The sequence below is a fragment of the Penicillium longicatenatum genome, assembly GCF_028827895.1.
Source record: "Penicillium longicatenatum strain IBT 33135 chromosome Unknown contig_7_segment0_segment0, whole genome shotgun sequence".
Taxonomy (NCBI): domain Eukaryota; kingdom Fungi; phylum Ascomycota; class Eurotiomycetes; order Eurotiales; family Aspergillaceae; genus Penicillium; species Penicillium longicatenatum.
In genome coordinates this window covers 4,200,425-4,223,796 of record NW_026643124.1, presented here as the reverse complement: position 1 = coordinate 4,223,796, position 23,372 = coordinate 4,200,425, and the positions used below count along the sequence as shown (strand labels likewise).

The 23,372-nt window shown below is 50.6% G+C and overlaps 8 protein-coding genes across 8 annotated transcripts; 3 read left to right on the top strand and 5 right to left on the bottom strand.

The window, feature by feature from the left end:
- Positions 1–66: 66 nt before the first annotated feature.
- N7484_011845 (glycoside hydrolase family 47 protein) lies at positions 67–3,514 on the top strand (the record flags this gene model as incomplete). Its single annotated transcript, XM_057122232.1, has 4 exons — positions 67–200; positions 265–626; positions 696–1,237; positions 1,289–3,514. 4 exons carry the CDS (start codon positions 67–69, stop codon positions 3,512–3,514), a joined length of 3,264 nt encoding a protein of 1,087 aa, XP_056967986.1.
- A 302-nt stretch (positions 3,515–3,816) lies between these two features.
- N7484_011844 (uncharacterized protein) lies at positions 3,817–4,557 on the bottom strand (the record flags this gene model as incomplete). Its single annotated transcript, XM_057122231.1, has 4 exons — positions 3,817–3,963; positions 4,039–4,212; positions 4,404–4,417; positions 4,512–4,557. The coding sequence occupies 4 exons, from the start codon at positions 4,555–4,557 to the stop codon at positions 3,817–3,819; spliced, it is 381 nt and encodes a 126-aa protein (XP_056967985.1).
- A 372-nt stretch (positions 4,558–4,929) lies between these two features.
- On the bottom strand, positions 4,930–6,729 carry N7484_011843 (uncharacterized protein; the record flags this gene model as incomplete). The annotated part of the gene is made up of 2 exons (XM_057122230.1): positions 4,930–6,363; positions 6,574–6,729. 2 exons carry the CDS (start codon positions 6,727–6,729, stop codon positions 4,930–4,932), a joined length of 1,590 nt encoding a protein of 529 aa, XP_056967984.1.
- Positions 6,730–9,088: 2,359 nt separating this feature from the next.
- On the top strand, positions 9,089–9,764 carry N7484_011842 (adenine phosphoribosyltransferase APT1; the record flags this gene model as incomplete). Its single annotated transcript, XM_057122229.1, has 2 exons — positions 9,089–9,563; positions 9,619–9,764. 2 exons carry the CDS (start codon positions 9,089–9,091, stop codon positions 9,762–9,764), a joined length of 621 nt encoding a protein of 206 aa, XP_056967983.1.
- Positions 9,765–10,230: 466 nt separating this feature from the next.
- Positions 10,231–10,968, bottom strand: N7484_011841 (gamma-glutamylcyclotransferase family protein; the record flags this gene model as incomplete). Its single annotated transcript, XM_057122228.1, has 1 exon — positions 10,231–10,968. The coding sequence occupies one exon, from the start codon at positions 10,966–10,968 to the stop codon at positions 10,231–10,233; it is 738 nt and encodes a 245-aa protein (XP_056967982.1).
- Positions 10,969–11,760: 792 nt separating this feature from the next.
- N7484_011840 (C2 domain protein) lies at positions 11,761–15,945 on the bottom strand (the record flags this gene model as incomplete). The annotated part of the gene is made up of 3 exons (XM_057122227.1): positions 11,761–12,657; positions 12,719–13,303; positions 13,360–15,945. The coding sequence occupies 3 exons, from the start codon at positions 15,943–15,945 to the stop codon at positions 11,761–11,763; spliced, it is 4,068 nt and encodes a 1,355-aa protein (XP_056967981.1).
- An 885-nt stretch (positions 15,946–16,830) lies between these two features.
- N7484_011839 (uncharacterized protein) lies at positions 16,831–17,419 on the bottom strand (the record flags this gene model as incomplete). Its single annotated transcript, XM_057122226.1, has 3 exons — positions 16,831–16,860; positions 16,928–17,239; positions 17,294–17,419. The coding sequence occupies 3 exons, from the start codon at positions 17,417–17,419 to the stop codon at positions 16,831–16,833; spliced, it is 468 nt and encodes a 155-aa protein (XP_056967980.1).
- Positions 17,420–17,901: 482 nt separating this feature from the next.
- swr1 (putative SNF2 family helicase/ATPase (Swr1)) lies at positions 17,902–22,887 on the top strand (the record flags this gene model as incomplete). The annotated part of the gene is made up of 1 exon (XM_057122225.1): positions 17,902–22,887. One exon carries the CDS (start codon positions 17,902–17,904, stop codon positions 22,885–22,887), a length of 4,986 nt encoding a protein of 1,661 aa, XP_056967979.1.
- Between the last annotated feature and the right edge of the window lie 485 nt (positions 22,888–23,372).

The following is a 23,372-nucleotide window of genomic DNA, read 5'->3' as shown; positions in this document are numbered from 1 at the left end:
CTTCCAATCGGCACTCATCTACCATCTAACGCCGCCACATAAATCCCGCGGTCGACCGCTCTGGTGATGCGCACGCGATGTTGCAGCTTGCCAATGTTCAACCCCCGTCGCGCCTGGATAATGCTGGCATGGGCCATCTTGTTTTCGCTATGGCTCACTCTAGCGGAGGGGATGAGGGATTACCAAATTAAAGAGCTTAGGTGCGGTCCTTTGTCTCTACCGCCTGCGAATCCAGCCCCAATGCTGACATGCCGTGTCCAACAGACAAGAAACGGAGCACATGTTTTACCATGGATTTGAAAACTATCTCGATCATGCCTTTCCCGAAGACGAACTGCGCCCACTCACCTGCGGACCTTTGACCCGCGACGAAAAATATAACGATAATAACGATGTACTGGGCAACTATTCCTTAACCTTGATTGACAGCTTATCGACACTCGCTATTCTATCGTCGAGTCCAGAGAGCGGGGAACGGTCCCTAGGGTATTTCCAAGATGGTGTGAAAGACTTTGTTAGCTTATATGGAGATGGCTCACAGGGCCCTGCTGGTCGGGGAGAACGCACCAAGGGGTTTGATATCGATAGCAAGGTGCAGGTGTTTGAGACAGTCATTCGAGGACTAGGTACGGTCTTCCGGTCTACCTAAACATCCGCCTGCGCTGAATTAGTACAGCTAACATATCACCGTGCAGGCGGGTTGCTCAGTTCCCACCTTTTCGCTATAGGTGAACTTCCTATTGCCGGATATGAACCACCAGAGCAAGATGCCGCCTTTGCGGCTGCGTGGAACAAAAGCTCTTTCTCGGAAGATGACCATGGAATCGAATGGAGAAATGGTTTTGTCTATGATGGCCAACTTCTTCGGTTAGCTGTCGACCTGGCAAATCGTCTCCTTCCAGCATTCTATACGGAGACTGGTCTGCCTTATCCGCGAGTCAACCTGCGACACGGAATACCGTTCTACGAGAACTCACCTCTGAATCTCAAACCTGGAGGTAATAAGCGGAAGAAGTACTCGTACCTGTCAAATGCCGAGGTCACCGAGACCTGCAGCGCAGGCGCAGGCAGCTTGGTCCTCGAATTTACCGTCTTGAGCAGGCTCATTGGGGATGGTCGGTTCGAAGAATTAGCTAAAAGGGCGTTTTGGGCCGTTTGGGCCCGCCGAAGTGACATTGGATTAGTTGGATTTGGCATTGATGCTGAATCAGGCAAATGGATCGGCTCATACTCCGGGGTAAGTAAAGAGAATACTGTCAGTAGCAGAGGAGATGCTAATAAGTGACAGATTGGTGCCGGCATTGACAGCTTCTTTGAATATGCCTTCAAATCACATGTTCTCCTTTCCGAAGGAGAACGTCCCCCCTTTGATACTAAGAGTCCTTGGAAGATACTGGATGACTACTATTTACCCTTGAATGAGGGTCAGCATTCCCCAGATGCATTCCTTCAGGTCTGGGAAGACTCGCACACCTCAATCAACCGCCATCTATACCGAGGCGAGGGATATCAACATCCCCATCTGGTTGTGGGAGATGTCATCACCGGAGCTACGAGAGCCTTCTGGATTGATAGTCTGAGTGCATACTATCCCGGCTTACTTGCTCTGGATGGAAAGCTGGATGAGGCCATCGAAATTCATCTTCTCACGACCGCAATCTGGACGCGCTTCTCCGCTCTTCCTGAGCGGTGGAACGTGGCCACAGGTGATATAGATAATGGCCTTTCCTGGTACGGAGGTCGACCTGAGTTTATCGAATCCACCTACTACATTTACCGGGCAACTCAAGATCCCTGGTATCTCCATGTTGGAGAGATGGTTCTCCGTGATATTAAGAGACGTTGCTGGACAAAATGCGGATGGGCAGGTTTGCGCAATGTCCAAACCGGCGAAATGATTGATCGTATGGAAAGTTTCTTTCTCGGAGAAACTGCCAAGTACATGTTTCTTCTTTTTACGCCTGATCACCCACTGAACAAAATCGATGCTCCATGGGTATTCTCGACTGAGGGTCATCCTTTGATCATCCCGAAAAAGACCAGGCCAAGTCAACCCCGTCGCCGTAAAGATGTTGATCCGTTCCAGCACACAGCTGACGACATTTGCGTTGCCCCCCCTGCTCCGTCTACCTTTGGCGCATCTTCCACTGCATCAAGGTCTGATATCTTCCACGCTGCCAGTTTGGCTCGTTTACATCTTCGACCTGATCGCAGCACGGATGAAGGTGCCATTCTGGCAGGCTCACCCAATCACCCGAGTGTATCGGTATCTGATCTGTCATCACCAAGCAATTATACGTTCTATCCGTGGACACTTCCTCCGCAGCTTGTGCCACACAATGCGACCAGTGCACCAATGGCACTTCGTCCCACGCTTGACATCTCGTTCCCGACGCTCCCCGGTGGTATCAACATGGGTCCAGGGGCCTTGGAGCGCGTACACGACGGCATTTTGATCAAAACTGTTGGAGGGCTTCGATTGAGCATGATTCAAGATGTTCCACTAGGAAAGAATGCCAAGGGCAGAGATGATGACGGGTTCCGGGTACAGGTGATCAACAATGTCCCTCTAGGCAAAGATGAGAAGGTATACCTCTCGCGCCAGATCACCTTTGACCTTGTCGACCCCTATGATCCCAATTTCACCCGAGTCCGTGATAACGCCGTTGTTGACCTTGTCATTGACGTTCTTCCAGAGCCCCCTCGACGAAACAATGGCTCAGCTCATACAAGATCTGACGAGCCTGCAGAAGAGCCTTCAGAAGATTCAGAAGGCCCAGAGTCATACGTCAGCCGTCATAGACCCGTCGCCGACAACGAAAACCCCAGTGTCGAATCCCCCATGAAAACCATGCTTTCATCGCTAGTCAACTCGGTGTCTTCTCTTCTCCGTGACGATCCCGTTGAAGCTACTCCGCTCCGCCTCAGCCTCCCGGGTACCCTTCCTACAGGCATCGGAGCCGCTCCCCTCCCAGAAGTTGAGGATGCCGTCAGCATATCCCTAACTGGCAACCCATCCACCTCCCGACTCTCATGGTCATCAATCCACTTCGCCGATGACCTCTGTGACGAGCGTATTCTCCGCGATATCGCTCAAACCCATGAGGTCCTCGTTCTAAAACGAGGCGGCTGCACTTTCTCCCAGAAAATGCGTAACATCGCAGCTTACAGACAGTCACGCTCGTCTCTGAAACTCGTTGTCGTCGTATCCTACGATGATGAGGTTCCTACCTCACAGGCTGATTCTGAGGACGAAGCATCCGATAACTCGCAATCGAAGCCTCTTTCCTCTCTCGCCGCTTTGCGTGCAGAACCATACCTTATTCGTCCCCATCTCGATGAGAACCAGATGACTGCCAGCGGTATCCCGCGCAACCACCTTATTAGCATGGTCATGGTTGGTGGAGGTGACGAGACATATAACCTGTTACAAGCTGCTACTGGCGTTGGGGTTCGCAGACGATACACGATGCGATCTCAGGGTGTCCCGATCACCAATTTGTATATTCTTTGATTGTCATATACCCGGTTGGAGGATCTATTTGCTTTCGGGATTTGTAGATTTAGATTTCTTGCAATATTGATCACTTCCAAAAGAATGAAAATACCCTTGGCGTGTATCATACTGACGATATCTCCTGACCATTTCACGAATGCCTTCGCAAACGCCGGTCGTTTCCCATAACTTTGACAGTCTATCAAGTGCGTGGTTGTTATATTTACTTGTACAAGGATCATGAAAATCTCAAGACCCAGCACCAGTTCTATCAATCATAATTCAAATTATTTCATATATCTACCAAGCCACGTCTAGATTTACTCCAGAGCAATGCACTCAATCTCAACAGGAACACCCTTGGGCAGCTGGTGGACAGCAACACAGCTACGAGCAGGCTTGTGGGTGAAGAACTTCTCGTAGACAGCGTTCATAGGAGCGAAGTTGGCCATGTCGGTGAGGAAGACCTGGATAATGTCAGTTAACTAATCACATTCCCCCACAGACACCCTTGCAGGGATGAATTTGGATAGAAAGCTTACGTTAACCTTGACGATCTTCGACACGCTGGATCCGGCAGCGGTGACGATAGCCTGGATGTTGTCGCAGCAAGCCTGGGTCAGGACACCGATGTCACCCTCAACCAGGTTGCCGGAGGCATCGGCGGGGATCTGGCCGGAGACGAAGAGCTGGCCGTTGGCGCGGATAGCCTGGGACTATAGATGGTGTCAATGGGTGTTCCGTCCATTCATGTATACCAGCTTGTTTGATATGATAAGGGTCTGGGCTAGTGGCATTGATTGGGGTTCATGTTTGAGTCATAAGCGGGGTATTGTATAGCGTTCGAGGGGAATTGACGGGAGGTTCGAAGCTAAAGATCGGGGAAGCTGGAGGTAGAGGAACGTACGTAGGGGCCGGCAGCTGAATGACCAATTTCGTTAGCAATTGATACTCTTCTCTCGATGATGGGTAGCTGTGGTAGTAGCTGTGGTAAGATGGCTGGGTGTGAACGTACGAGGGCAAGCATCCTTAGCAGTGATGATGGTCATGTTGCCAGACATTTTTGGAGAGACTTTTGTGGAGAGAGGGGCGGTAAATATAGGATTGAAAGTACGAGAAAGAGCTTGAAGACGAGAAACAGAGCGCAGCATGTTGGAAAGGTGGGTTATATGATGGAAACTGCCGCAGCGCCCCGCCCTAGATTGGTGGGGTTGATGCTGTTTCCCGCGGTGAACTCGGGAAACCTAAACCTTTCTGAGTACATAGACACGAGATGACTCGGATTACAGTAAAGATGGGTATGGAATAATATTGGTTCAATTCGCTAAGATATCTGTACAAGCTAGTCGTCTCTTCGTTAATGTGATATCGCTGTTCAATGACAAAGGCTCGCAAATGGCAAAATGTTGAAGGGCATGAATAAGTGGTACATATTATGATTGTGCCCCCATGTTACGCAGCTGTTGCATCAAGCTGGCCGTCTGCTCAGCAGAGTACCCGAAGAACACCGGTCCATTGAACGTGACATGAGACGGCATGGGATTTGCGTCTGTCTTCGCCGTGGCATCTTCAGGCTTCGGGGCGCCTGCATCGGCTTGAGCAGCCTGGGCATGTTTGGCCCAGTTAGACAGGGGTGATACAGGGCGTTCGAGATCGGGGGCGGCGGTAACAGGAGGGGCGATTGGAGCCTGTTCAGCCACTTCGGGCTTAGGGGCACCATGTCCAAATGGACAGCGACCGACCGGCTTGGCTGGCGCATCGGTGAGTGGTTTCTCAACATGAGATTCAGGAGACATAGGGCCAGGTACTGATCCGGAGAAGGGTAGCGAGGCACTGGTTTGCTGGGCGATGGGCACAGGAATACCCCAAGGTCGGCTCGGGGATTCACCCAAGCGCACTTCGCGGAGAGGACGGTCAAAGCGGCCCTGGCGACCGTCATCATCATTCTCGTTCCCACTCACGTTCCCATTCGGATCATTCTCATCTGGTGGAGGGGGTGGAGGGAGTGGAGGTCCAGGGTTGGCTGGGTGCAGATTCTCTGCCCATTTCTCAATTCTCTCGGTGGACACAGATGTGGTCTGACCATCGCCTTCACCATTTGCATCTCGACCTGGCAGGAAGGCCTGGTGCTTGGCCGAAAGACCACTGATCATATTGATTAACCCACCATATTTTGCATCCAGCTGTCGCATATTCTGGGGGTCTCTCTGGTATCGCTTCACACAGATGGCATGGCTTCGGGGGATTTCATGCTTGTGTCTCTCCACATACTCGGCGATTTCTTCCGGCGAATGTTTGTCCAGATATCGAATCGGGCATCGGGAGACAGGGCAATGGCTACCGGAGGTTCGGACAGACGGCGTCGTACTGGACCGTCGCTCATCTTGTTCGGCCTTGATAGGGTCCAGGTTCTCGTGTCCACATGTATCGACTTGGATTTTGGGACTATCACCCATCCCGTCCGGCGCATCACTTCCTGATGATGCCTTAGGTTTGGAGAATGGGCAGTGCAGACTACCTTGTGCACCGTTGGTGGTGAAGTCTTCCTCCAGATACACAGGATCTGGACCACGCACGAACATGCATGAGTTGGTGGAGGACATTTGGGAGAGGCCATCTTGAGTACGGAGCAGAGCCTTATATCCCTTAACCCCGGCCACAATGGCCCGAGTGGCGGTTTCGTCTACATTTTGGTGTGAAACGAGTGTCTTGATTACATGCATGGAATTCAGCGACTGCTCTTCGATTCGAGGTTTGTTGTGCACAAGGCCTAGACACAATTCTTTCTGTTGATCCAATAACCTTTGCTGAACCTCCATAGCATGAGGTCTATCTTGAGGAGGCAACTGTCTGGTGACATTGGTGTACTAGAAGGTCGCATGTTAGCAGCCATCTCTTAAAAGAAGTTGTGATACAATCAATAAAACAACAGTCTCAATCAGATAATACATGTTAATCCGTCACCGCCACATAAGTGACTACTGATCTAGAGCTAATCAAATTTTCTCATCATTTGAGACGTTGGGTTGGGGGTGGGGGTGGAGGCGAAACAATGCAAGGAGTGAGGGAGTATTTACCTGTTTGAAGACTTCCTCGGTATAAAGCTTGAGTTCATTGTTTCTGTTGGTAAGCCGGTAAAGGGTTAGTAGTAGGGCATCGAAGGCTTTGCCCACGGCTTCGAGCTGATTGAGATGCAGATCCGGCTGCATCTCCTCAGCAATAGGGACTGGCATGACGTGGTAGAGCAGAGTATATTACAAGGTGGAGAGAAAGCTCATTTGACATTCCAAGAGCTGGACTCCATGGGGTGGTACAAACACCGGAGGCATGGGAGGTGATGATGAAAGGAGAAAAAGTAAGACAGACATTTTATAGCGGATGGAACGACGTCGGAAAAACATAAGCGAGTTGGTCCGTGCCGTGTCACGTGGGGCACCGGGTTGGGAGATCTTCCGGCTGAACGGGAAGTATACAGTGTAGGGACCGATAACATCCATTGGCCATGGTATATGCAATTTATGCTTATTTTTATCCAAGGCCTCTTTCCGTAAACTCTCTTGAGCAAGATAGTTTGTAATTTGCCACTGGCTATCTCAAAAGGTGGATATAGGTTACAGTCGCACGAAAGTATCATGAACCTGGTCCATCAGACCATGTATGGTATGGGGAGATGTGTTACACAGAGGAATGGACCCGGGAGTCTGGAGCGATCTGGTTGCAGTTTAATTACTTCATTCTCTATTGGCTACGTAGGTTGGTGTGAGCATCTCTAGGCTACGTACTACATTTGAACATCCAATTGCGACGTTTCCCGAACTGCTCATCCTGCATATATCGAAATATATACCTTCCAGCCAATGAAGGACTTGGAATATGCAACGGAGAATCCTGATGTTCTAAGTGGACAACAGTAAATAAAATTGAACAATCATTCAGTAGCGGTCTTGAAATTTGACAATGAGACACCGCCGAATAGAGATCAGATTAGACCGTAGGCATGATGAACCCGAATGCAGCTTTGCCTGGTCAATGAAGCTATTTTTTAGTTTATGTAGCACTAATTCGATCTGCCTTCAACAAGCCTGCCGGGCTAGCTCAATCGGTAGAGCGTGAGACTCTTAATCTCAAGGTTGCGGGTTCGACCCCCGCGTTCGGTTCTTTTTTACCAAATGTCATTAGTTTGTGGTAAAGTTTTTTTCTTAGAGCTCACTTTTCTCCACTTTCCCTTCATAGTACCACAAATCACAACGCCCTTCACAAGCCCAGCCGGGCTAGCTCAATCGGTAGAGCGTGAGACTCTTAATCTCAAGGTTGCGGGTTCGACCCCCGCGTTCGGTTTATTTTTTGCCAAATCGTCATACAATTCTCTCTATTTTTGCTTTACAAATCTAGCGGCGGTTAGACTCATATGCAGTTACCCCTCACCAAGTCACTACAGAGCATGCATTACTATCTGATAGACTCTCGGTTAACCCCCCGCCTCCCTGCAGAACAGATAGACAGACCTGGATTCTGCACCAAAACGGCCTCCACTAGATCCCCTAGCGCTGCATGCACACCAAAAGGAGAAAACCCCACTCGAATGGCTGTGACAAGTTTCAGATCGCGATGTAAGTGGCCTGGCGATCACTATTGGTTGCTTCAGAGTATTTGTCTGTACGATGTGTCAATCAACCCTGCATGGGCGACGTAGCGCTCGGCGATGGTCTGATGGTCTTAGACCACTAGTTTCAAAGACCTTCATTCTCGACTATATTCAAATACCTATTTCGGTACACACCATCTTCAGCCACCTTGGTCTGGACACAGGGGTGTGACCCATGAGTCATATTGTTGTTCACATCGAATGAACCTTCTCAGTCAAAGCCAAACCGAAGATGGTGTGATGGGCGAAACACGACCGTTGATTCGTCCGGCCCAAACAAAGGAGGCGTCCGTAGCCCCAAGGCTAGGCAGCATGCATGTCTAGGCAAGTGGGCGATTCCGCAGATCAGAACGAACTGGGCGCAGATTCTGCCCGAGGCCCGCAGCGGGACGGACCCCCAAAGCCAGACACATCAGCACATTCCTCCTGCTGCATAGGCGGATTCTAGAAACCGGCGCGAATGCATGGCGTGACACGGTAATATTACCAGTCACCGCTTATTCCCGGTTCCTGTAGATGGTACCTAGATAGATGGCAAAGATAGGTGTGTTTGTCCGGGCGGGAGGGAGTATAGGTGACTGGATTACCTACAGAGTACTCCGTACAGATTTCCCTATTCCGTGTACGAGGATCTGACCGCTGATTGATGACGGACTCATTATCTACACACCAAGATGAAGAGCCAAAGAATAGATCATTGGTTAAGGAAACCTACCAAACAAAAGAGAAGATATACAGGGTAACCGTAACCCCTCCATACCAATTCTAGGCCCCGCGAGGGGCAACTTATCTGCTTATCAACCCTAGACCCGTAATTTTACCATCGAATTTTGCGTTTTTCTTTTTTTAATTTTTTTTTTTACTACGTACTATCTTTTTGCTCTATAACCTTCCCAATCGTTTTTTTACCCCTCCTTCTCGCCCTTCTTCCCTTTCTCTCTCTCACCATGTCCCAATCTACTCTTCCTGATGCCTCCGCCCAAGTCTCCGGACACGCCGCCTCCGATTCCACCAGCGCCGCCGAACTCGCCAGTCTTAAAGTAGCTCTGCGCTCTTCGCTGCGCCAGTTCCCGGACTTCCCTACTCCGGGTATTCTGTTCGAGGATATCCTGCCCATCTTCGCCGACCCCAAGCTCCATGAGGCTCTGATCCGCTCTCTGGAGCTTCATGTTCTCGCCAACAACGGCGGCCAGAAGCCCGATGTCATTGTTGGTCTGGAGGCCCGTGGTTTCTTGATCGGTCCTAGCTTGGCCCTGCGCCTCGGTGCTAGCTTTGTTCCTGTTCGCAAGCAGGGTAAGCTTCCCGGTCCCTGCATTACTCAGGGCTACGAGAAGGAGTACGGCCAGGATTTCTTCCAGATGCAGTCGGATGCTATCAAGCCCGGCCAGAAGGTCATTGTTGTCGATGACATTATCGCAACCGGTGAGTTTTTAACAACACACCTGCAGATCGCAACCCGCTAACTTTTCAATTCCAGGTGGCTCTGCCTACGCTGCCGGTGAGATGATCCAGAAGCTCGGTGGCGAGCTGCTGAGCTTCCTCTTCATTCTCGAGCTTGAGTTCCTCCACGGCCGTGACAAGCTCCCCGCTCCCACCCACACTCTCCTCTCCGGCCAGGCTTAATTGTGTCCTTACCAAGGCCACCATTCAATTATCGCAAAAAGTTTACTGTTGCGATCATCGAGATCGCTGAATCGTTAATGACCCAAGTGCCCACACCGAACTGGCGTCCCCACCCTCCACCCGACGAGCCGCTTCCGACTCCGGGTTCATGCAACCAATTGACTTTCGGAGCATTTGAACTGCGCTCCCGAGTGTTGCGTTATTATTTTCTTGTCATTTCCGTTCTTGTTGCACGTGGTTTATCTGGGTTGGAGTCGAGCCGGGCTCATACGACAATTCCTCAACTTTCATAATAAGAAAACGCTTTATTCATATAGACTGATACCTACGTGCATTGTGTTTGGAAAAATAGCTATTGACAGTTTGGCTGTCACCTTTTGGGATTGGTTCTATCTATTGGTATCATATATCGTAGCTGGTATATCCATACGGTATACTCCATACAAGGTTCCAGGTAATCCAGAACCTACTGCGCCGGAATAAACCGCCTCATAACTTCCTCAACCCACTTCTCGGAAACTCCCAACGCCACCGACTCCCGAATCGCCCGATTCATCCGAGCAATGTACTCAGTTTTCGGCGGCGACACCATCACTCGTTCCTCATCCACATAAACAAGAACAGGAACCTGGCCCCCAGATTCCGTCTTGAGCCGATGTTCCCCGCCTTCCACTTCGTCAATCCATTTGACAACAGTAGCAGGAAGATACCACTTGTTGTAGTCTCCTTCCCCTTGTTCCTTAGGCCGGCTATCCACCCCCACCTCCCCACTTCCGTCCGCGTCCTCCGCATCCAAATCCACACCCTCGTACCCGTCTAGTAACTCTTCATCCGCCGGATCCATTTCATACAAGACGCCGTAAACAGCATCCTCGGTTCCTGAAATCGGTACTTTGGACGCGGCTTTGCTGTTTTGTGGCCCGACCCGCATCCCTTGTGGAGGGAGGACATTAGCGTACCCCGCTTCACAGATAAGCCACCTCCACTTCGGGAGGATAGCGATGGCGAGCGGTTTTGCTGAAAGAGAGGGATTAATAATACAGCGCTGTTTCATCTGCGTTGGGGAGAGATTGGAGCCGTAGGCGAAGTAGAGATATTGTGGTTTGGCGGTTTTGTTGGTGCGGGGTACGGAGTTCGGGCAGGTTGTTGCTGAGAAGGGGAGAGTTGTCTCTGATTCGGGGGTGATTCTGATGTTGATGTGCATTTTGATGAGTTTATCTATGCGGGTGGTAGTTGTGGAAGATTGGATCTAAAATTGAATGGTTCAACAGGTACGTTAAGCTTATCTAAGATGAGTCACCTTGATCAAGGAGTGAACCTTAGAAGCATAAATAACTCTATCTGGATGGAAGCTTGTATTTTTCAGGACTGTACTCAGGACTGTACGCGTACTAGTTTGGTACCTGGGTATATCACATCATTTTAATGGTGGATTATGCTACCATGGAACTAGACCGAGCTGAGTCTATTCCGTCGACACTAATTGATCGAGGTTTACGTATACCAGGGACGTGGACAGATTAATGGATTATACTAATTATAAAATTGGATTGATGGTCATATGGTGCTACTATCTACTAAGCGGACCTATGTTTAAGGTAAAGCCCGATGTACGTGGTTGAAAGTGGATGTACTACGGTCTACATCTCGCCATTCACTCCGAGATGTCATACTATGGGTATAGAATACACTTGGGATCCTAACAGAAGGCCAGCTGAACATTAACTCAGGCACGTGTCATATAATAGCTTCAATCATTGGATTCCAATGATCTCAATCCAGTATTCTTAGAACCAACAACGCCAGTCCGATTACAGCTCCCATTAAACACTACGCGAGTTATAGAACAAAATAAATATAGTCGTTTGGATTGCGAGATTCGTACAATGAGTTAAGAATTACGAGTGACATCATACGGTATCCTAAAGAACACTTCAATCGCTAGACATGTAAAGAAAATGCAAAATGAAACAGAAATGTAAGGATAAACCAACACTTAGCGCTGGGGAATTATCCCACTCATTCGGCTGCCAACCCCGGCCATCAAACTTTGCTTCACGATGGCATCAGCCGCAGCAGCCGCAGCTAATCTTTCCTTCTGACGGCTACGATCACGGAGATAGCCGGCAGCTTCAGGTCGCATGCGAAGGATGCGTAGGATCATGTCGTCGTTTGGATCGGCCTGGGCATCACGGCGCTTCTCTTCCTTCATCTTCTTCATGGTACCTAGGTTGCGCGAGAGCATGATACTCTTTGCGCGACGTGCAGCGGGAACACCCAGACCACCATAACTGGGGCCGGTGGCTCCAAGGTGAGCGGGCGCAGAGGTACGGTTGCGATTTGCCTGTTGGCGATTCACAGTTGCCGAGGCCATCCGCTCCGAGGTGCGGATCAAGTTCTCAGTGGGCTCAAAGTAGAAGAAGTTCAGACTTTGAATCTCATGATATTTGGGAGATTTCAAAATATCGATGGGAACGCCACCAGCTTCCCCGGTTTCGTCATCCACCGCATGGAAGAAATTCAATAGCAACACGAGCCAGCGTGATACGATGTCCACTTCTTGAATTGTGAGTGGCTTTTGATGGGACGGCTTATCCGATAGAGGTGGAACCAATAAACTTTCGATAGTCGCAAGAACTTCTTTCCACAGGCGAGCCATGACCATTCGCATGGCCTCCCCGGTCAATGTCTTGTTCATGATGGCAAAGTTATCATTGAAGTAGTTAAACAAAGGTGTCAGAGCGTTCTCGACGTCGGCAGGGGTAGGCCCACTTGAAGTCTGTGGCGCTCGATTGCGATTTAGGAAATTGGACACAGTTGACATGCTGATGCCGCGGGAGAGTAACGACTTCAATGTTCGGCGCGACAAACAGTAGCTGATATACGCAGAAAGCTAATGAGAATAGTCAGTGGGATCGTTATACAGGCTAGGAGATAAAAGCAAAATCACATACCTTCTCGGTAATCCTCCGAGTCATGTCCCTCTCTGTTCGTTTGAGGGTACGGAAAGCTTTACCAAAGTAGAACTGGATGTCATCACGCTCTCCCTCCATGCTGACACGGAGCAAAAGTCGTCCTTGAGTATCCAGATCGAGCCAGTACTCTCTCGGCAAGAAATCACTGAAGTGGACTGGGTCAAGCTTGATGGATGTACGGCCGACATAGTCATGATCACCAACTGCATCCCAGTCCCAGATTGTAGCAATTATGTTCAAAGGACCTTGGGTTGTGATATCTACAGAATCTTCCCAGCGAGGGTTGAGGTTGTTGTAGATGATGCGGGTCTTGGCAATCCGTTTCTGATATTCGTCCGTCAGAACCACGTACGGATCGCTGCCACCATTCATATCGCAGGCCTTCAGGTCTTCTGCCTCCACAACCTTGATCGTAAAGACATAAGTGGTCGACTTCCGGACCTTTTTAAGCGCTGGCGGGCTGTGCTTCGCAATGACATCGGCGCAACCATCGACATTGATCTCACGTTCGAGGGCGTCCAATTGCTGAAGGGCAAACTCAATATTGTTCAACTTCACCAGGGACTATAGTAATGTTAGTGCGTGGGTCACCATTTTGAGCTTGGGTACGGGAGTCATACCTCTGAGGAGAACTGGAACGGCTCAATTTTGTCCTTGCTCGTCCATGTATCTTTAGCAAACTGCATTAGCTTCTCCTGGGTGGTTTGGTTCAGAACTGCCTCTTGCTCTGGCGTAAGTCGGTCCATCTCTCGGGCAAACATTTGCTCCAGGAATTCACAGTATTTCGCAACGCCTTTCCCGATGGAGCTAGATAATGCAGTCATGAATTTGGCATATTGAAGATCATCGTCCCACTCTAGCTGTACCAGGTTTTCCACCACTTGATTGAAGGACCGGAACACATCAATAACAGAGACACTGTGCCGGGAATCCTCTGGGACATCCTCAGTCGCTGCATCGGCACGAACGGAGAAGGCGTCCTGTCTGGTAGCTTGATTGACCCATTCCATAACACTCTGGTCTGTCAAGCGCAGCCAACGCCAGACAAATTCCTCCAGAAGACTCTCAATATGGAATGGGAAAGGGTCATCCGGAATCGTGCTAGTGAACAGACGTCTGATCGTAGCAAGGGCTCTATACAGCTCAAAGCCCTCCTCGATAGCAATCTCTTCGTCCCGAGCCTTGGTCTGCTCCATGATTCGGATGACCATTTCCTGCGCATCTTCAGCGAACATGGGGAGCACATTGAGACAAAGCGTTGTGTATGGATTGACACCCATAATCTCAGGGTTATTCCTGTACCGCTTTTGGATCTTCAGTGCAAGCTTTGAGATCGCATCACCCAATTGAATGATATCGTCAACTCGCCAATCTTCCTGATTGACAGAGATCAACTGGCTTAGAAGTCTCTGGTATTTTTCCGTCGCTTTTTGAGCAAGACCGTCTTGTACATACGAGCCGAATCGATCAAGGTCCTCAGGATTCTCTGTATAATTTGGATCCATTTGGATGTGATTCTCAAGCACGTACATCACGGGTCCAAGTGGACGTGGTTTTGTTTCGAAACAGTCCATCATCACGTCATAAAGTTCGCGTAGCAAGGCTTCATGAATTTTGGCAAGGAGATGCTGCATCGTTTCGAGGTCATGCACGGTCCATTTCCGTCGGTCAAAGACGGATGGCGCGACGAAACTGCTGCGTTTGTTACGGTTTTCAACAGGAGGCGACTCTTTCGCAAAGGTAAATGCCGAGTCTAGGGTATTGAGATCAATCTCATTATCCACAAACTTGGATTGCACCACATCCAAGAATAGCACAACGCGAGAGAAAGTCGGAAGCCGCCAGCGGAGACAGATTTCATTCAGCATTTCTGATGATTGCTTGGATAAAAGTTTCGTGGATGGGGCATCGGACGTGGCTTGGGCGGCCTCGTTCTCACGTTCTCGCAAGTCATGGGCTAATGTTTGGGACAAAATAAACCTGTATAAAGTCCGAGGATCAGAGGGGATGAATGTATAAGTATCTGACTCCTCTGAGTCGCCATCAGAGCCACCCAATGAGAGTCCGCTGATATCAATTGGCGAATCAATACCGTAAGATGTTCGATCAGTACGACCAGATGTAGTTCTGGACAAGTCATCCTCTACTGGCGAGCTGAGCTGAGGCAGAGTGCCAGGTGTGCTCTTAGCCAATTCCGGATTGGACTGCATGATGGCAAGCATCATCTGCGAAAGTTCAGGACCCTCGCTCTTCTTCCAGCTCTCATAGGCATCATCCGTCTCAAAGTCATCCCTCGACAATGTCTTGTGGGTTTGAAGACTCAAATGAGTTTGATAGGTCTTGAGATCTTGCAGAGCGGCTTTCGCTGTCCAGGTTTTCTTGTTTTTGTCAATCTCGGCTTGAGCCTGGGAAGTCGTCATTCCGAAGATCTTGGCCACATGTTGCACCAGTGGCATGTCCTTGACGTTGTAACTCAATGGGACGACAACCTCAGTGGTCGAAGCAGTACTGTTCGCGTTCATTAAGTCCTGGTCCTGCACTAGAAGCTTGTTCTCTAGGACGGACAATCGATTTGCTAGCTCTGGGCGCTCCTTGCCCCCTTCATGCGCTTTGAGAACCAGCGCAAGCAATCGGACGAAGAGCGCAACGTGTCGATCTACCATGAGCTTCCAGCCATCGTCATCATGGTCTTTGCCCTTACTCAGCTCTTTGATCGCATTGGAATAGAAAATGAGCACCAGGTCCTCCGCTCGCCGGTCCTTTTCCATGCGCTTGCGGAAGGAATCCTCCTTCAGCACATTAAGAAAGGCAGCAAATGTGCGCACCACCAAATGATCCTGGTACTCCTTCCGCTTCTCTTTGCCTATCAAAACGCCCGTCAACCGTTGCTCCAGCTCGGCCACAAAGCCATGGGGAATCCTTGTGCTCTTAGAATCCCTGACCAGCGAAAAGTCACTCATCAAATCATGAATCGAGGTATTTGATCGCTTGGGCCGCGCCGGCGCGGCAGGTACACTTTGAGTGCGACGAGAGCGCGGATGTAGGAGATAGGTAAGGTAGGCTACGCGGAGCGCATGGCTGCATGCGACGTTGGCGCTGAGTGGCCGGCGCCGTGAAACGGAGGAGTTGCGCGAATGGCGACCTTCATTCTGGATACTGTTGATCCGTCGGTTGACTCCTCGGGACTGACTAGATGCTGTCGACATGAGGTCTGTGTTCGCATACGGTTCGGGGAAATGCAGTGGAGTGCGGGACCATGGATGGAGATGGACGCAGACCACCAGCCAGCATCCGTGGACGAAGCCCTGCGCGAAATTTCGGGTTGTCTTTTTTCGGAGTTTGAGGTGGGTATGTCTCGGAGGGGGAGAACACCTGATGCCGAGCAGGGGGCGGTGATGGGGCTTCAAATATTTACTTTAAAAGGAGAAGAAAGGAGAGGAGGGGAACGGATGAAACAAAAAGCTTCCGTGAACTGACGTAGGCGCCCGGACCAAAACAAAGATGAGATATCAACCCAGGAAAGCCAACAGCGACTGAGAATATCCAAAGTGGAACGACTTGTTTTAGGTCTAAGTTTCTGTTTTTGCTTAGGAAATGAGCCCTAGCCTCTCCCTTGGAGGGGTTTGATCTACATGGGCGCTAACGATGGTGCTGGCATAATGCAAGGGTGGTCTATACAAGCTGTACTATTGGGCAGAATAACTCGTCTCGTTTTCTTGTTTCTCCCGACTAGAAGAGACTTTGGTTCCGAGCAAGTCGGTATCTGGAGAGCATCTCGTTCTACTCTAGACGCCTTCTATTAATGAGTGCTACCACATGAAATAGACTGTGGCTCGTGCCGATGCGCGGCCTATGGTGATACAAGCTAAGTGGCACAGATGGCTCAGCAAGGTGGAAAGAAAAATATGTTGGAACACAGTAATCGAACATCTAGTTCTGGTCTTGATCCAACATGCGTCAAGGAGCCGGAAATCCGTTTTTCGGCGAATCGACCATCAGACACTCAAGTGACGCCAAATCGAGAGAAACAAAATCGTCTTGGTATTTACACACACAACAAAAAGGAAAAAGAAAAGAGAGCAGAGGCAAGATTACCACTTGTCCTCACCAGCCTTGCGAGCCTGTGTAAAGGTTAGCCGCGGTTATTCCATATAGTGATATATTTACAGGGGAGCTCATAAGTCTTACCGGCGACGCATTCGGTCCGCCCAGCTCCTTCTCCAGACCATCAACGTAAGTCTTGGGGACGCTGGGCTTGTCGGGGTAGTAGAGGCTAACCACGCCACACACGCCGAGGAAGGCCACAACGAAGCACCCGAGGTGAAAGAAACCCTTGCCGGCAGAGACGTGGGTGTATTGCTCGGGACTGAAGACACCAAGAATTTCGTTCTCCTCGTGGACAGGCTCGCCAAAGTTTCGCTTCTCTTGCGCATCCCACCAGCCACCGTAGGGGTCTCTGAAAGAACGCTTCACGCGGGGAGGGTTCTGGTAGCCACCATTCTGCCATTGCCATTAGATCACCTGGGTCATACCACCACAAGAGACACACTGTACCTGTAGAGGATCCTCAGCTTCGGAAGCCCGGAGGGCCGCAACCTGGGAGAACGATGCGCGGGGGGCAATGGCGTGGCGGGCAGCCACCTGGGGCAGACGCCGGGCTAGGATCCGTTGAGACAGCATCTGGAGGGACGGGGAATTGAACGTCAGTAATGCTCTCACATATTCAAAAGGGAATCTGATATCGGACCAACACTCACTGCTCTGCCAAAAGATCGAAGACCAATGGGGAAGGGGATAAAGGTCAGGGAAATTGGTGGAGATGAAGTGCAGGATGATTCGATGATGGAGACGGAGGTTTGCGGCTGTTGACACCTCAGGCATAAACGCGCCTGGAATTCTAGGCGTCCACGGCGCGGCGCGCTTACAAGTCTAAAGTGCTCGCTCCCGGCAAAAAAACCACTTCCTCACGTATTCCCCCCATCTCGCGACTTTTTCCGTCCCCATCAACGCCCCCGTACCGATAAGGATGCCAAACTTTGTGTGGCACCTTGAATTGATCATAGCTACCCGTTGACGCCAAAATCGCCAATTTTGACCGCGCCATCGTTGGGATAACTGGGGTCACCTGCGAAGAAGGCCCCTGTCGTCTGCGGCAATAAGTCATGCAAAACGGCAGCCCAAACGGCCCATCACCCCACGATGAACGCGTAACGCCTGTGCCTGATTCTACCCACTTGGAAGCTTCCGGTGTGGAAGATCCATCCGATTCTACCCCCTGCGAATCGATCCCTACCTTGCCGAATGACGAAGCTAGCCATCAGCTTGAGGAGCCACCATCAAAGAAGCGTCGCCTGACAGACACAACCCCGTCGCGAAACTCAACTCCCCGGCCTCCTTCGCCGCCATGGAAGAAGGTTGGCGTAGAGGGACCGACGTCCTTCTTGGTGGAAGGTCGGCGCAGATCATCACGGCAAAACGCGGTCCCAATAGAACAGCAACCGGCATCTGACAAGCGATACACACGCGCGGCGCAGCAAAGCTACGTGAATAAAAATGCACGAGGCGGTGCGAAACCAATCACGTCTTCCCCACTTGCTGTGACACAGTCGCGTGCCAACGGGAAGCTGGGTGGCAAGCCAATTACAAATGGTTCACCTAGGACAGTGTCGACTAAGGGTGCGTCTAGTAAGCAACAACCTCCTTCACAGTCACCCGCACCAAAGCCATCTCAGTCGCGCACTCGGTCTCGAAGCTCCGCTACCACGAATCAACTCCGTCTCACCGCAAACGGTACCAGCCCTCGTGGAACTCGTGTCCGAGCCTCCCTTTCAAACACATCCCCTGCGCCGGAAAATAACCTGGATGGAGCGGATGAGAATAATGAGGATTTGGAGTCAGGGTCCCAGGTGGTGCCGCGAATCCGAATCAAGGTGAAAAAGCCAATACTGCCAATCCGACACCCCGGCCACGTGTCCGGCAAGAAATACGAATCTTTCAGAGAATGGATGGATCATGAGGATGCTCCAAATTTGCTATCCTCGGAGGAGGCCCTCGAGGAGGCCCAGAGGCGGCAGCAAGTGTTGAATGCAGCGGAACCCGGCGGGCCATTGAGCTCGGAGGTCTGCTCTGCATATATCGAGGAACCACAGGAGGAACCACCATTCCAGTATTCGCACCAAGATCACCTAGTGGCGCATGCACTCTATTTCCAGAAGCTCCTTGAAAAAGAGCATAAACGCCATCGGCAAACAGCCAAACTTTTTGCCCAGTGGTGTGCCGATGCATACAGAAAACGCCACAAGAACCCAGAGGACATTCTGCGGGAACAGCAAGAAGAAATGCGTGGAAAGCGCAAACAATTGGCCAAGGACCTCCAGAAGATGTTCGACCTGACACGCGCTGATATTGACCGCGTGCGCCTCGCACGTTGGGAGGAAGAGCGAAAGGTTCAGGATCAGCAAGCCCTCGATCGTGCCATTAGAAAATCAACCATGCTTTTTGAGAAACGCCGATCCGAAATTTTAGGAGAGGTTCCTAGCGATGCTCCTGGTTCAAGTGACGAAGATGACGGGGAGACAGACTATTCCTCAAACGCATCAGTGGCAGACAATGATAGTAACATGTCGACATCCGAGTCAGAATCAGACGATGAAGCCAATGTTGACGATGATGCTAAACTGACAGCCGAAGAACTTCGATTGAAGTACGCTAGTCTGCCGAACGAGGAAATACCTGACGACACACCTGACCAGATGTCTGTTGTCTCTGCGTCCGTCATTGATAGCGAAGTTGTCCCCGATGAGACAGATGCCAGTGTCAATCCTGGCGACACTCAGCTGGATGATGTGGATTCAGTCTTGATGGATGATAGCGATGTATCAATCGACATGAGCGAAGAGATGAGTGATAGTGACGATGAGAGCGGCTCCGGAAATGAAGCATCTGGCGATGAATCCGATGGCAGTGATGCCAGCGGTATGCTTGGATTCTTCTCACGCAAGCAACGGGCCAGTGAAGAGGATCCCGTCGGAGCGAATATAGAAGATGTTGATGACGATGAATCAAATGACGAGGAGTATAAAACCCCAGGAGAAGAAATCCTGGAGAACGATACGGAGGACCTGGATGAGGTTTCTCTAGTTCCTAACGGGATAGAAACGAACGAGGACGAAGAGATGCTAGATGAAACTACTCCTTCAGAAGTTGTCGAAGCCTCTGTAGCCACACCAGCGGATGTTGAAGACGCCTCTATGGTGGATACTTCCACGGTCAATGCCCCCACGATCGATACCCACGTGGACAATGAACCCTCCGAGATGGTGCTTCCCGAGCCTAGTGCTCTCGAGGTATCAGGGGATGACGAACCAGTGGACCAAGTTCAGCCAGTTGAGAGTGAGCCGCCACAGGAAAACCGCCCTAATGGAGATGTGTTCAGCGAAGTATCCCCAGGGACATTCGCAACAAAGCCTTCTGAGCCCGAGTCTGTCTCTTCATACGAACCTGCAGTTGAAAAAGCATTGCAGGAGAGCCATTCGCCTGCACCAGGCTTGAAGACTCCCATTCCTCATCTGTTGCGCGGTACCCTACGTGAGTATCAGCACTACGGACTGGATTGGCTTGCTGGCCTCTATAATAACCGAATCAACGGTATCTTGGCCGACGAGATGGGTCTCGGAAAGACCATTCAAACCATTGCTTTACTTGCTCACCTTGCTGTAGACCATGGTGTCTGGGGTCCGCATCTTGTGGTTGTGCCTACCAGTGTCATGCTAAACTGGGAAATGGAATTCAAAAAGTGGTGTCCAGGTTTTAAGATCATGACCTACTACGGAAACCAAGAAGAGCGCAAACAGAAACGCAAGGGCTGGACTGACGACAACTCTTGGAACGTGTTGATTACCTCCTATCAACTCATCTTGCAAGATCAAGTATCCTTGAAGCGAAGAGCCTGGCATTATATGATTCTCGATGAAGCGCATAACATCAAGAATTTCCGTTCGCAAAGATGGCAGGCCCTTCTCACGTTCAGGACACGAGCTCGTTTGCTCCTGACCGGTACACCACTTCAGAACAATTTGACCGAGCTTTGGTCTCTTTTGTTCTTCTTGATGCCTTCCGATGGCGATGGCGCTGGTGGTGTTGAAGGCTTCGCCGACCTGAAAGACTTCTCCGAGTGGTTCCGACGACCAGTCGAACAGATCTTAGAGCACGGAAGAGAGACCATGGATGACGAGGCCAAGCAGGTAGTGACGAAGCTCCATACCGTCCTTCGTCCTTACATTCTGCGTCGTATGAAGGCGGATGTCGAGAAACAGATGCCTGGAAAGTATGAACATGTCATGTATTGCCGGCTTTCAAAGCGCCAGCGATTTCTGTACGATGGTTTCATGTCGATGGCTCAAACCAAAGAGACACTTGCATCCGGCAATTTCCTTTCCATCATTCATTGTCTCATGCAGCTCCGCAAGGTCTGTAACCATCCTGATCTGTTTGAGACAAGGCCGATCTCCACCTCCTTCGCGATGCCGCGTTCTGTGGCCACCGACTATCAAATGAAAGAAGGCCTTGTTCGGCGACGTCTGCTGTTTGACCACCCTCTGACTAAGGTCGATTTGGACTTCCTAAACCTGGCACCTGTGTCTCGAGAGGATATTTCGAGGCGACTAGCTGATGACAGTATCCGACTCATGGCTTTCGGGCCGTTCAAGACTCTTCGCGAGCGACAATACAACCGCACCAATTGGCAGATGGAATTCAACGGATCTACCATGGAAACTATTTTAGAGTCGTTGGAAAATGCCAGCCGGAAGAGACGAATGGCCGAGTTGGAAAGATGTTTGTACTTCGAGTCCAAGCGTCACGGTCGCCGACCTGTATACGGTAGCAGCCTGGTTGAGTTCCTGAGAGCTGGGACCAAGGAACATGCGCTTTCCAACGCGCCCTTGCGAAAGAGCAACATGGCCGAGTGGCTTTCGAGTCGGTCATCGGTACTTGCTTCCATGATTCTGACTCTCGAAGAACGCTCTCTTGAGATGGACGGGTACGTTCAGCGATTCGCGTGCGTCACGCCGGCTGCTGTTGCGTCGGGCATGACGGAGGCCGCCTTGACCCCTGTCGAGACAAGACTCTTGACCAACACGGCCAAAGATCAGCCGTACGATCCCTTCCATGAAGCTCGCATGCGACTCTCGATTGCTTTCCCAGATAAGCGGTTACTACAATACGATTGTGGTAAGCTACAGCGGTTGGATAAGTTGCTACGTGACTTGAAGGCCGGCGGTCATCGCGCCTTGATCTTCACGCAGATGACCAAGATGCTGGACATCCTGGAGCAATTCCTCAACATCCACGGGCACCGGTATCTACGACTGGACGGCACTACGAAGGTTGAGTCGCGTCAGATGTTGACCGAGCGGTTCAACAGTGACCCTCGCATTCTGGCATTCATCCTCTCCAGTCGATCCGGCGGTCTCGGTATCAATTTGACGGGCGCCGACACTGTCATCTTTTACGACCTCGACTGGAACCCTGCCATGGACAAGCAGTGTCAAGATCGTTGCCACCGCATTGGCCAGACCCGAGATGTCCACATCTACCGCTTTGTGTCCGAGTATACCATCGAGTCCAACATCCTCCGCAAGGCCAACCAGAAACGAATGCTAGACGACGTGATTATCCAAGAAGGCGAGTTCACAACGGACTACTTTACCAAACTCCAAGATGTGCAGGTGGAAGAGACCGACGAGCGTGACGGCCAAGACGAAGCCAGTGCAGCCATGGACCGGGTTCTTGGGAACCGCGTCGCAGGTGGGAACCGCGCTTTCGAGCAAGCAGAAGACAAAGAGGACATCGACGCGGCGAAGAATGCTCAGAAAGAATTGGAGCATGCCGACGACGGCGACTTTGAAGAGCGTAGTCCTTCACATGGAACTCCCGCCCAGCCTGGTACTCCATTGCCCGGTTCTGGTGAGGGTCAAGCCTCAGCGCCCGACGACGCAGGGGCAGGTCCAGAACCTGGTCATATTGACGATTACCTGCTTCGATACATGGAATGGAACATGCGTGACGAGCCCCTAGTGCTCCCAGTGGACAAGAGCAAGAAAAAGTCCAAGAAGGGAAAGGAGCACCACCTCAAACGCCGCCGCTGATGTTCCGATTGGGTCTCACAATCATGAAGTCAATTGTGTCTCTCGCCTAAATTGGTACTTTTCCTTCCCAGGCCACAGGGAATCACAATCCTCAACTCCACTCTTCTCCCCAACCGTTTCACAATCGCATAGTTCAAATCCCTGTACTTCTGCCGGACGTGACTACCTAATTGAGCGTGAAGTTTTTTATTTCTTTTTCTTTTTCTTTTTTGTTTTATTCCATTTGGTGGCGATCCATATTCCCTTCCCTGTTGCACCTGACCTGTATCTGTACCCCTTTTTGCCTAAATGCACTGCGCCGGAGTATCCATGTGGGTATAAAATGTAATAGTGTCGAAAAAAGAGTGGAGTGAAGAACGAACCAGGGGACCGTGTCCATTGAGTAGGGCTACCGAGACCAGCTTCTATACTCCGTAGTACTATGACCTTTGTTGTTCGAGACTAATCAAAAAAAAACTCTGTATATTTATACTTCACGCCGGGGC